Raw genomic sequence first — 13,044 nt, 5'->3', positions numbered from 1 at the left:
CCATCAGGCCTCCTAAACACTTGTGATCTGTTAGTTTCCAGACCACACCACCTCTCCTGACCTCATGCTGCGGTAGATTCTCCGGCTGACTTTGGTGAATTATTCCCATCTAAACAACTGCTGAGTAATTACCTGCATTTTGTGGCGAGAATATGGAGTTAGTTTTTCTCTCCCCTTCTCCCACCTTCCACTCCTCCAACCCCGCAGGAATAAAGCTCCATTCACAATGACATTCCATTGACATCAGATTTTCCTCCCAACCTTGTGACTCCTTAACGGGAAATAGGTAAACACAGCCCGTTTCATCTCGCTTCCCAGAGGAAGAGGGGGCGGGAAGTGTGGCATGGAGACGTGACAGGCCCAACTGTGCTGGAGCATTTGACATGCATGCACAAACACGCACACACACAAACCCGGTTTGGTTTCTTGTTGACAGTCCAAGAAAATTAAGCCTTCGTGTGAATTAAGAGAGCAATGAGGGTGAGTTTGCAAGGTGTAATTTTAAACAGCTGAGCAAGGAAGAACTGGCACACACACTTGCTAGTTGGAATGTATAGGTGGAGAGTGGTGTGTCTGGCACGTAACTTTTAGTTACTTTTATGGGCCAGCAACCTACCAGCAAAGATTAGCTAGCTGGCCAGGGAGCTGAGGACATACACGGAGATTGTCAATGAATATTGGGTGTCTTTGTGCCTTTGACTGTCAATGGGAACTGAGCACTTAACTCCCATCTCTGCCTTTGGAAATCCCCCCATAATTTCTATACATTCAGGCTCCAGTCCTGCTAGCGACTTCAGCCCTGATTCCACAAAGCACAGAACATGTTTAGCTTTAGACATATGCTTCTGTCCCGTTGACGTTATCTGGGCTTAAGTATGTGCTTAACTGTAAGCTAATGCTCACTCATAGCCAGCATGCAGGGAGACTTCAATGGGTTCCACATGGGTGAAGGGTCCATTTGGATAGAGATACTTCCAGGATTGGGGCCAGATTATACACTCTTCGGGGCAGGAACAGTGTCTGCTTCTGAGCTTTGTGCAGAACCAAGCGGCACTGTTGACATTCAAATAGGACTATGGAAGTGCCAGCGGCATAGTTAAGGAAGCATCGAGTTCAGCCCTTAAAACAGGGCTTCAAATGCTTTGTTACACATGAAGAATAAAGCACGTTGTCCCCAACACGCATAGATGAATGCATAGGTATGAAATAACATGCTGTATCCGACATTTATAGAAGCATACTCTCTCTCCTTACAGCAACAAGCTTTCATGATAAAATGCACAAGTGCACATTGCAAACATAGACACGAACAGTAGATTTTGCTCGCCGTGGAAACGCAGCCACCTTTGGAGTGAAAGGAAATTACCATTCTCATCTGGCAGAAACTCAAGGCAACAGTTCAGAGCACAAAGTGCAGAAATAGCACATGCGCAACCGAAAGAGCAAAGGGGTTGAGTCAGGCACAACGTGACCCTCGTAGGGGAATTAATCCCTGCTCCGAGATGAACACTTCTGCAACGCAAGCTCTCATGCCCCACGCGGACGACCACAACTCTTCAGTTTCGCATTTCATCCAGCAGATAGCGCTGCCTGTAGACATAGCCCTGTGACAGTACGCCAGGGCATTGGCCCGGGACCATCTCTTGAATCGTCACCACCGCTTCCTAATGCACTTAGGCAAAATGGGGAATGTTTTTAGTTGCCTGTTCAGAAAACTAGCAAAAAGCTAAAGTTTGCCATTTGCCAGGAGGTGTTTGCCCACTTCTCATTCCTGTCTATGCATCTATCTGCGGGTTCTCTACAGTGCCCATGACCAGGACATTTAAGCACTGAATACATATCCATTGTTCCTTCTATTAAACTCCCAGCCCTTACAGAGTATGTTGTCAGTGCAGTTAGCCCAGGCTCTTACCCGGGTGTTGTCTCTAACTAGCCCCACACTCCCATCCACACACAAAACCTCCCACCCATATTTGGTGGTGCTTTCAATGTGGACCAGCTGGCCACTTTGGCTGGTGACCCACCTACTTCCCAGTGAGGACGCAGGCTAAACCTCTCAAGTGCGGATAGTCCTCCAGTGCCTAGAAAACCAGACAAGTCCCCCCGGAATTCATTCCGAGCAGCTCAGTTCACCTGCAGCACAAAGAACCCTGGGCTATGCCCCCGCCCATCCCAGCAACACACACGAGGGAACGCAGCGCCAGTGAAGATGCAACACCTTGGGCAGGGCTTTTGCAATGTGGCTGCTCACGCTCGGGCCGGGTGCTCAGACCTGGGTGCTGATCGCGTGGGCCTAGCCTGAACCGAAGACAAAACCTGTGGGCATCGCATTAACCTCGCATAAACTTCTGCTGCCTCCTCTTCAACTTCCTGGTTGTTCCGACTTCAGGCCCAGCTGTCAATGCACCTCAGTCTTGAGCGGCAACCATGGCTGTTAGTCCAGTTCTGGCCTCTTCTGAGGCTCGATGGAGCTAGGTTCATGAGGCCTGGGCTCAGGGTGTCAGCCACACGCATCAGAGGAGCGGTGCGCCAGCTGGCTGGGGTGCGTAGGTGAAGAGGAAGGGAGGATGGGGGTAGGGTGACCAGATGTCCCGATTTTATCGGAACAGTCCTATCAAATTCGGGGCTTTGTCTTATATAGGCACCTATTGCTCCCCACCCCTTGGCCTGATTTTTCACACTTGCCCTCTGGTCACCCTAGCTGAGGGTAGGGGGGGAGCAGCAGAATCAACACAGGAGAGCTGAGGCTGTGAAAAGAAAAGGTGGGAGCACCCAATCCCAATTTGGTTTCTGAGTCATCCTAAACGTGGCGCTCAGCGGCTTGTCAAGGCGGAAGGGTCAAGGCTACGAAGGAGGGGTGGAACAGACAGTGCTAGAGCCGAAGAGCTAAGATGGCCTCAAGCGCGTTCAACTTTTAACCCAACTGCGATTCGGTCCCAGGTCTTCTGCGGTGAAAGGCTAAGCGCCGGTAATGGGTTGTGCCATCTTCTTCACCACCTAAGCACCTCTCTTCTCAATACGTGTGTCGATCACGGAAAGGGGCTTGAGGGAGGGGAGGGGACGTCCTCAAGGCTCACTGTGCTGTGTAAAGGAAGAAAACCCCATCCAAAAGCTCATAACCCCAAGGCAGAGATCCTGAGTCTGAATGGCTCTGCATTTACCCCAGTTTATTAACAATCAGCATGGGCCGTGCAGCAGGGATCGGAACATCTGGGGGTGGGAGAATTCCAGCTAGTTGACAGGCAGCCACCCGGACCGAACAGCTCACCACGGTGGAAAACTTAGGGTAATCTTTCATTGGGAACACTACAGAGGGTCTGAATAGCAGCATATTATGCTTGCAGCCTTTCGATAGGCTAATTGGGATTTTTGTTTCTTTTAAAGGGCTGCAATTTATCAAACCTCCTGCTTCAGGAAAAGAAAGCAAGGGGCTGGAGCCAGCAGGAAATCTGACTCCAACCCCGACTGTTTAGAAGCCCCAGGAGACCCTCAGTACATTTGCTGCGTGCTCCTTTCATGGCAGTTTCAAAGCCCACCTCCATGTCTCACTCTCTATTTGATTCTGAGTACAAAGGTTTCCTTTGCAGGGAGGGTTTACAAATGTCAGCACGGATATTCCACAGCCCTCCTGCCTGAAAAGCGATGCAGAGCAGAGACTTCGCTACACAATCTGCTGCCTTTCCTCTGCCAGCCTACAGGAACATGGGGAAGGATTTAATTCTCCTGCTCGCATTGCTTCTGGTCCTCACACTGCATGCTCAGGGCTCCTACACATGGACCTTGACCCATCCTCCCCCCCTTGAGAATGTTTGCATCAAACACATTAACAAGAAATAAAACTCCAGAACAAATCTCACAGGGGGCTGGGATTTTTTAAAAAGGAGTTTTCTTTGCGACTTCAAAACCAATAAAAATGCATGGGCAAAAATTTGCCCTATAGCAAGCCATCAGCAAATTCCACAACGTCTTTCAGTTTTGCTGCAGGAAACAGACTCAAATGACAAATCCCTGAATCATCTAAGGCTGCTGGCTCCTGGTCTCCCATTGCACCACCACAGGATGTTACAATTAGAACTGTGCAAATATCTGATTTTTTGGTTCACTGGCAATTCTGAAAAAAATCGAAAGGAAAATCCATTGTTTTTTCATTTCAGGCTGAGCAACATGTTTCATTTCTACAAAAACGGAATTGTTTTGTTTTGAGTCCAACCATTTGTAAACGGTTTTGATTTTTTGAAATAGAGTTGAAGCAAAAAGATGTTTTGAAATTAACCGAAAAAAAATCAAAATGTTTTGTTTAAAAAATGTCAAAACAAAATGTTTCAAATTCTTTTTTGAATTTTTGTTTCACATTTTTTTCCAGCTGAAACAATTCAGTGAAATGGAAACAAATACACGAAACGTTTCAGTGTCGCCAAATCTGCATTTTTTTGCCCCCCAGAATTAAAAGTTTTGTATGAAAAATTCCACTCAGTTCTAGTTTAACAACAACCCCAAAAGGTAGCCTGGGTCTGCTTTATTGTCAAGCTAATCCTACAGTAGGACGAGCTAAAGCCGGGTTAAATATCAGGCCTGTACATGCCAATTCGGAATGGTTCCAACCTCAGATGCTTTGGTGTCATGAAGGGGAAGATTTTCAAAGTCACAAACAAGAATTAGTCACCCAACTCCCATTGGCTTTCAAAGGGAATTGGGCACCTAACTGCTCTTTGAAATCCTCCCCTGGAATTCTTATCGCAAGTCCCAGGACAAAATATCTGAATCAACAATGTAATTACTAAATCTTGATTTCACTGCCTGTATGCCCATTCTTCCAACTTAAGGCCCCAGCACAGAACTTCAGTTGGATTTAAACATGTGCTTAAATGCTTTCCTGAAAGCCTTCTGTCAAATCATAGAAGTGTAACCTGGAAGGGACCTCGAGAGGTTTTCCAATCCAGTCCCCAGCTCTCAAGGCAGGATTAAGTATTAACTAGACCATCCCTGACAGATGTTTGTCTAACCTGCTCTTCAAAACCTCCAGTGATGGAGATTCTACAACCTAACTAGGCAATTTATTCCAAATGTTGCTGTGTACTTTAAGACACACTTTTGTAACAATGCATAGAGCTCACACATAGCTCTGATCTACTAAACTCCCCCTGCTGATTTTACGTTGGGTTATTTAAGGAAGGCAGAGGTTTCTCAGAAGTCCTAGAAGCAGGACTACACATGCATTTTACTGGAGGGTTGTGTAGCGGTGGTTTTTTGGTATGGTTATTTGTTTGCTTTAAAAAGTCCATTTCCAGCTGACTTATATAAACCTGGGAAATTCTACTGCAGCCAGAGGAAGGCATGGCTGTCCCAGCTTGTTGGGAAAAACAGCCATCTTGCGGGTGATTTGGTGAACGGGCGTTGTCAGTCTGCAAAGTCCATCACTCCTCTGCACCTTCCGCATGGGTTGCCAGCCGATTCTGGACCTAGGATCGGCAGCATTAGAAGTAGGGGTCTCTGCCACCTGGACTAAAGGAGTAATTCCTTTACTTGGTAGTGGTCACAGATAGAGCCTGCAAATCCACAGACATCTGCTTCATATCAACAGACCATTTTTGGCGGATCATGGATTGGATGAGGATCTCAAAGGTGGGGAAACAGCTGTCTATAGCCCATAGCCTTTGAGGGTGCTTCCCCCCCTTAGACCCGGGGGTGGGGGACCCCTCTGGGGCTGGCTGCCAATCAACTGTTTGGCTGCAGCTGGCCGCACAACAGCTGATCAGTGGCTGACCAGCTGATCAACGGTGGGGGGAGGGGCTGTGGGTGTGGTGCGGATGTGACTAGGTCTAAAACAGGAAGTGGGGATGACGGGGCAGATAGAAGGTGAGAGGTAGATGACAGACTTCCACCGATCAAAAAGATGAAGCAGGCCAGTTATTAGGGTTCAATCATCCTAGCTGGTCTCCGTCTGGGCTGGGCTAGATGTCCGCACTGACCGGAGCCTTACGCAGGGCCCAAGGAATCACAGAGAGGAACAGCAGAACTCTTGTACCTTTCCCAGCCCTGTCTAGTCACAGGGACCTGGACAGGCAGGGAGAGCAGATCTCCATGCAAACCTACCGAAATAAAGGTGAGGAATGTGTTTCTAATTTCAGACCTGCCAGCCCTCAGATTTTCCCTCCGGTTCACTGACAGTAGCTTGGCCGTCTCATTCTCCTTCCTACCCAACATCTGTCCACATCACAAACCCATGGCAGAATTTGGAATGACTTGTTTTCTTTACTCAGAACGGCTTCAGGGATAGAAAGACTGTCTAGACAGAGGTGTCTTGGCAGGATTGTGTTGGAAAAAAATCTCCGTGGCTTTGTGATAAGATGCGGATCTGTCTACGGTCCCTCTGTCTCTATTTATCTACTATGCATTCGTTCCACACTCCTCATTATATCTGAACCCTTTGCAAAATGACAGGAGTCCACCACGTAGATCTATGCCGGCCTTTTGTCCTGATTGCTCCTGGTAGTCAGATATCTCATGGTGCTACTTGCAAGATTAGGAATATTAGTCCTGTTGTTCTAGACAAGTAATAGTTTCAGCAAATGCATTTCACCCACCTTAATTTGGATAGGCATTGCTTCTTTGTTCCCTGTCCTTTTAAATTGCCACATTGTGTTGCTGGCCTTGTATCACAACTACCCCACACCAACACAGATGTAGCTGAATATCAGCAGTGGGGAAAATGCAGCGATTATTGCATGGAATCTGCAAGCACTTTGTATGTGGCCTTCTGAAAGGTGCCATATAAAATCAATACATCATTCGAATAGCACCTGCCCCCATGCTGCCTGATTTTTAGCTAGCATTCCGAGTCCCGCACTTTCAGGAGGAATCAGTTCAGCTGCAATTTAATTTTAAAACAGAGAAAGGGGGAGAAAGCGAGAGAATGACCCATAGCCAGGCCTGCTGGGTTGAAGTTTTCGTTGGCCTGCTAGCAGAACTGAGAGTTGCTGGAACGTGTAATATGCCTGAGCACGTACAGCACAAGTTCTCTTCCAGTCCACTTGACTTAACCCACTCAGGCTCGGCTGCCAGGGTTCGACACACAGCAGACTGCACCAGGAGGGTGAAGGAAATGCCGATATAGAGATTTTGGGAGGATGGGAGAGGGGATGACAGGCAGCTACCACCCCATGTGCCAGAGAACCGGGGTGGCTGTGCTGAAGCCTCTGACTTGGTTTTACCACATGCTCTGCCGGCACAAGGGAGACCTGGCGCATGGCCAGTTCCACCTCCGAGCGCTGGCGCACAGCTGTGGGCCCCAACCCGCCAGGACAAGTTCTTGTGGCAATATCGCATGTCACCATAAAGCCTCCTGTGGCCGCTACTTACTGCTCTAATCAGAATGTCTCACCGTCACCTTGTGCTTCCCACCCCTGATTGCTACAACCAGCTAGTGTCTTCTGCCAGACCATAAACCCTTTAGAGACCCCCGTAATGTCCAGGCTCCACAATGGGACCCCAGCCAGCAAATGGGGCTTCTAGATGCCCCAAATGATAATAGTGTAGCACAGAGACCTATTGTGGGTATCTCACAAGTAGTGGCATGTGAGACGGGTGTGAACTGAACCGCTGCCCCTCTCACGAGTCCGCAGGCAGAGGGCTGGATTTCCACTATCCTCCAGGCAGCACAGAGACGCGGGGCACCGGTAGAGCTGAGTGGAAGATGCTTCCGCAGCACCTATGCTGGCTTCAAGCCATGCAGGCTCTTCTTGGGAAGGCTATGGACCGAGACAGCGCAGGTCAGAAGTGGGGGCCGCAGAGCTGTGCGTAAGGTGGGCCGTGACCTCGCCCTGCATTTGGCTCTGGCGATCAGACCTTATTTCCTCAAACCCTGCCGTTCCCACAAGTGATCCACCCATCCAGGACTATTAAGGGCCCAAAGACCTGAGCCACTTACTCAGGCCTGTTCCCATTAGGAACAATACATGGTGCCCAGCATTGCATCCTCAGTATCGCTGTATATTCAGCTCTTGCTGATACAACTATATTGCACGCTCTTCACCCACCCACCCACAGTATGTGGATACTCCAGCAGCCTGTTCCAAGCCCACTTCAGCAAACAGGAATCTTTCCATCGACATCACTGGGCTTTGGACACGGTCCTAGGATGTCTAAATATTTAATTATTGCATCATGCTAATTCCAAACCTCCTAGCTCACAACACTCCACAAAGGGGGAAGCATGTGGCAAAGCATGTAGCGCTGTTTTTCTGATCAAGGCAAATACACGCTATGTAACAATGTCTTATCTTGCCAGGATCTCCCTCATCCTATGTACAGCAGGCTTCTTGGCTGGGCTAGATAGCAGAAGATCTTATGTTAACGTATAAACAAGATGGCTCAATTAAGTGAAAACAGCCTCTAGACAATACTTTGTACTGAATGCAATTGAACTGGAGCAAGAATGAATAACGTCTCTTGCTTAGCATCGAACAGTTAGCGCACAGGAATAAAAAGCTACAATCTCTCATTAGTCTTTCGCATTTGCATTACAGCCATTCCTACAGAGTCCAACCAAGATTGGGGCTCCATTGTGCTAACTGAAGTGGGGACGCAGTCCCTGGCCACAAGAGTTTACCATCTGTATAGACAAGACAAAAGGTGGGAAAAAGGGAGTCATATTATCCCCCTTTCACATGATAGGGATTGAAGCAGAGACAAATTAAGAGTGAAATCTTGGCTCCATTGACGTCAATGTCGCCCCAAGTGAGATCAGCTCAGTGGAGTCAGAAACATAACCAAAAGCACTCAAAAATCCCAAGCCAGACCCTCCAAAATCGTGAGATTAGCTTAAAAATAAAGAGGTTTCTTTTTTAAATGATACATTTCAGATTCGTTTGATTTGTCTGCTTGTGTCTGGGCCTTTGGGCTACATTTCTTTTAGGGGTTCCAGATTTTCTACGCAACCAGGACTAGAAACTTAAACAAAAAAACCCTCAAAAAACACAAGAACAACAACCCAGAAGCTGAGATTCATAGAATCATAGAAATGTGGGACTGGAAAGGACCTAGATTCTAAGGCAATTCCTTGATTCTAAGAGCTGGGGCTGTAGGAAAAATGCAGGACCAGTTGCGAGACTCCTGATAAAATAATGAAAGTGGGTGACACTGCCTGTAGTCCAAGGCTGGCTGAAAATGTCTCTCCTTTTGCACCCACCCAGGACTCCTAGAGGAAAGTTTCTGTAACATGCCATGTGGTTCGGCCAGCCACCCCCAATGAGAGAGGAACACTCCAGGTAAATGCTGGTTTTCTGCTATCAGAAATGAAGTGGTTCTTCCTGATAAAGACACCAGACACTAAGAACACAGGCAGCCCCGACTCACAAACCAGACTGAACTCCTTATTGCCTGGTTCTTCCTGCCTCAATCCTTTCACTACCCTGTTCGCTATAACGGAGACTTTAAGCTTCACTAGAGACCAGACCGGAAAACTGATTGAGGTTTTCTTTTTAAGTTTAGGTCCAAGAATACAAAAACCTGGCCACAAAGTCATTCTGAAAAACGCACTTGGAGCTTTCCTCCTGGTGTTCATCACGCTACAACAAAGGCTTCTATAATTTCCTTTAATTCAAGTGGGGGGGAGTTTGTTAGTGGATGATTCTCAGTAGCAAATTTTGCTGCAGGCTCTAATGAACCGACGGGGATTGTCAGACACCAAAGAATATGGAGTCCCCATTCCTGAACATTATAAACTAGCAAGCCTCAGAATGATGTTTCAGGTACAAAAGGTCAAATATTAATTGGAACCAGCAAGCTCTCCAATGCAAAACATGAGCTGTTACAATAAAGGCCCCCGCAAACCAAACTAAGGTCAGTCCTACCCGGTGGAACAAGTTGTAAGGTCTGCTCTAGCGCAGAGGTAAGAATATAGTGAACGGATGGCGGTCTGCTCCAATTCCTACCGGGAACCGGGAGCCCTTTGAGATGGGAGCAACTTACAGTGTGTTGAGGTTCTTCAGTCCCCTGAAGGCTCCAGGTTGAATCTCTTTGATGTGATTGAAGCGTAGATCCCTGAAAGTGAGACGATATCAATCAGTGCACATCTGAGAGCGAGATTATCCATCGGCAATAAATACCATTAGCTGTACTGACGCTTTAGACCTCAGCGTGTCAGGCCTAAAGGAGCTTGAGGAACGACACCAGATGAAGGATCCTTTCTGGGATGATAGTGTGGCTCCCGCTGTTTGCTGAGGCAGTCTGAGCCAACTAGTATTCTGCACACAGCCCTAGACGTAAAAGAGCCATCGTCTTTTAATAAACTTGGTAATAAATAAATAAATGTGGTAACAGCACATGCAACTTAGGCAAACCTACCTAAAAACATAAACTTTGCCTTCAATTGCCAGAATGCAGGCGGGGCTGTGTTTTTATAGACTCATAACAAGGATTCAGTGTTTCCAACTGGCTTTGAGGCCAAGTTTTCAGCTGCAGGTGCACAGAAGGGCGCACAAGAAACCCTACGTTTGCACGCAGACGCCTGCATCTGCACATGCAATCTCTTCGCAAACCCATCGCTTGACATGGAGCTGCACATGCTGGAGTATACGGGCACGCACAAAGGTTTGCAGCCACTCTTATTAAAGCCCACAGCCAAAATTTGGGCCCTGAAATGGTGAAATCTTGCTAAATAGACTCATATAGTCAGTATTTCATATTTGCTCCAAAATGCTGCAGGACTCAAAGGCGTCTCCCATTCTGCATTTTCAGTTTGTGCCATTTCATTTACAATTAGCAGAGGCCATTCTGGCAAAGGTAAAGGGCTCTCTGTGTAAATGCACTGGCTTGGACCCTAAAATCTTGCATATTAAACTGCTCATTAGATAATAAAATAAGAGCTAATTAAACAAGTAGAAAAATTCTGTAGGGAATGTGCATCTACTTGGCTCTTTCCACTGTCCAATGTGCTACGGTAAATTTTGCCTTTGCTATAGCAAATGAGGTTACACATTCTAACCCATCCACACAAACCTCCCAGGGGTCCACAAAGAACGGTGTAATTAGCACAGGCAGCTGGCTACAGGTAACGGGAACAGTAACAGGAAGAAATGGAAGAGGCATGCAAGGCCGATGACTGAGCTTGTTGCGAGCATGGTGCATTTGAGTGGGAAGCAGCCAGTGAAGAGTAAAACAGCACTTTGGGTCATGGACTAATGGTGAAAAATCAGTCTGCTCTAGTGAACAAAGATGATTACAATCTTCACACCCCAAGAATTGCACACGTGCGCCCAGCGCTCTCTGAACAAAAAAAAAATCAGCTGAAAAGCAAAATGACCAATGACACAGGAAATGCATCTATGTGCAACAGTCAAATAAACACGGCCCCCACCTCCTCCAGGACTCTCTTTTTGCAAGTTTAAAGTATGGTCAGGCTCAGAAAATGATTCTGTGGAAACGGCATCACGGGGAACGTGTGTTTATTGGTGATGATTCCCTAAGCAAATCTGCACTGGTTTGCTACAGGCTTTCCTCACCGTCAAAGCCCCAAACTCAGCCTGGGCGCTGAACGCTGAGCTGCGCAATCCAGCGAGAATGTGTCTGCATTGCTAACAGAGCTCCTGCAATCCGAACGCAGCTGAATGTTCTGTCGACGATGCCCCAGTCAGATGGAGGCAGGTATTTGCCCCATTATCTGCCATTGCAAAGGACGCACTGCTCCCGCTGACTGCAACGCAAAACTCTACTGAAAACCAAGCCATCTGTTCCCATCTTAATGGATTGTTGCGATTCCTCACCGATCCCTGACCCATCTTTTCCATTTGAGCCAGGATTTTTAAGCGTAAGGGAGTTAGGACTCCAAATCTCAAATTCAAGGAGAGTCGGGCACTTCATTTCCTTAGGCGCCTTTGAAAACCCCAGCCTTGGTTCTCTCTCCACAATGTGCCCTTGCCCATATTATTATTGGTTATATAATGCCACAGCATGCTAGGGGCCTGTACAGACAGGAAAGGAGACCTGATCCCTGTCGCGAAGCGTTTGCAGTCTAAACAAGCACTCTCCTCCCTCACACTGATTTCTCTTTCTCCTCCACTTTAGTCCTAAATTGCCTTTATGGGCCCTGTATCCATTCAGGAGTCCTGTGTCTATGAGCCCAGGAGATATTCACATCATCACACCCAGCAATATACAAAAATCAACCTTGGCTTATCAGGGGGCTTTTCCTGGGATCCATGTTGTAGCCTCTGGATAACTGGCAAAGGGGTCTGAGGCAGGACTTCTCTGGAAAATTCCTGGCCTTTGTGCCTGCGTGTTTGATTGATGGCCTCTCCTGCTGAGCCTCATCCCCTCTGACACAGGAATGCTTGTTTCTCCCCAGCCCCAGGGAACTCTCATTGAAAACTTAACATTTCCTTAAACCAACAAGGGCCCTTTTCTCTGGAACCGACCTCACAGCTTCGCCGGTGCCCGCCAGCCCCAGCTGCTTTCTGTCAGAGCAGCAAACCTCCATTTTTTGGTTCTTTTACCTTCCAACTCTGAATTTGCAAAGTGGGAAGAAAAAAAAAAAAAAAAAAAAACTCCACAAAACCCACTGGTGATTTTTGTTGTGTTCATGGCATACAAAGTGAAGTTAGATTAAAACATAAATATACTCTTCCTGGAAGATTGCAACATAACGCTACTTTATTTCTTAGATCTCAGAATGGTAACACACAGGAACCCCAAAACAACAAGAGACAGCACAGGCTGCTCCTTAAAACGGAGAGGTACAATGCCCCCGCCCCCTTACTATGGGCTGTCTGTCTGCTGACTGACAGCTGGTGATAGATTCCGAACACACTTCCTTACCTAGTCTACAAGGGAATTCCCGGAGAATTTAAAGGAATAGATCACAATTTTAATACAGTTTTCAATCCACCACAATCCTGTCTCTCTCCCATGTTTTCAAGACTGGCATTTTCGGTTTACAACTGAGCCTGTTACAAACAGAGGGTCTGTCTGCTGATGAACAGATCTTCACTCTCATCAGCCCACTGCACTGCTTCAGTGGCAGTGAATTCAGACTGTTGGAGATTGGGG

General features: G+C 47.2%; 1 protein-coding gene across 1 annotated transcript in view; it reads right to left on the bottom strand.

Annotated features, from left to right (window-relative positions):
* The window catches only part of LOC137157005 (peroxidasin homolog), a 55,020-nt gene that overhangs the window by 33,992 nt on the left and 7,984 nt on the right, over positions 1–13,044 (bottom strand). Inside the window, exon 2 of the mRNA XM_067554086.1 lies at positions 9,970–10,041. Coding sequence (XP_067410187.1) covers positions 9,970–10,041 — 72 coding nt within the window. The remainder of the gene's footprint in view (positions 1–9,969; positions 10,042–13,044) is intronic.

The sequence above is a fragment of the Emydura macquarii genome, unplaced genomic scaffold (genome assembly GCF_026122565.2).
Source record: "Emydura macquarii macquarii isolate MOO-44397 ecotype Brisbane River unplaced genomic scaffold, CSIRO-AGI_Emac_v2 contig_1483, whole genome shotgun sequence".
NCBI classification, from domain to species: Eukaryota; Metazoa; Chordata; order Testudines; family Chelidae; genus Emydura; species Emydura macquarii.
The sequence above is the reverse complement of the archived record's forward strand: the minus strand, read 5'-3'. Positions and strand labels throughout refer to the sequence as shown.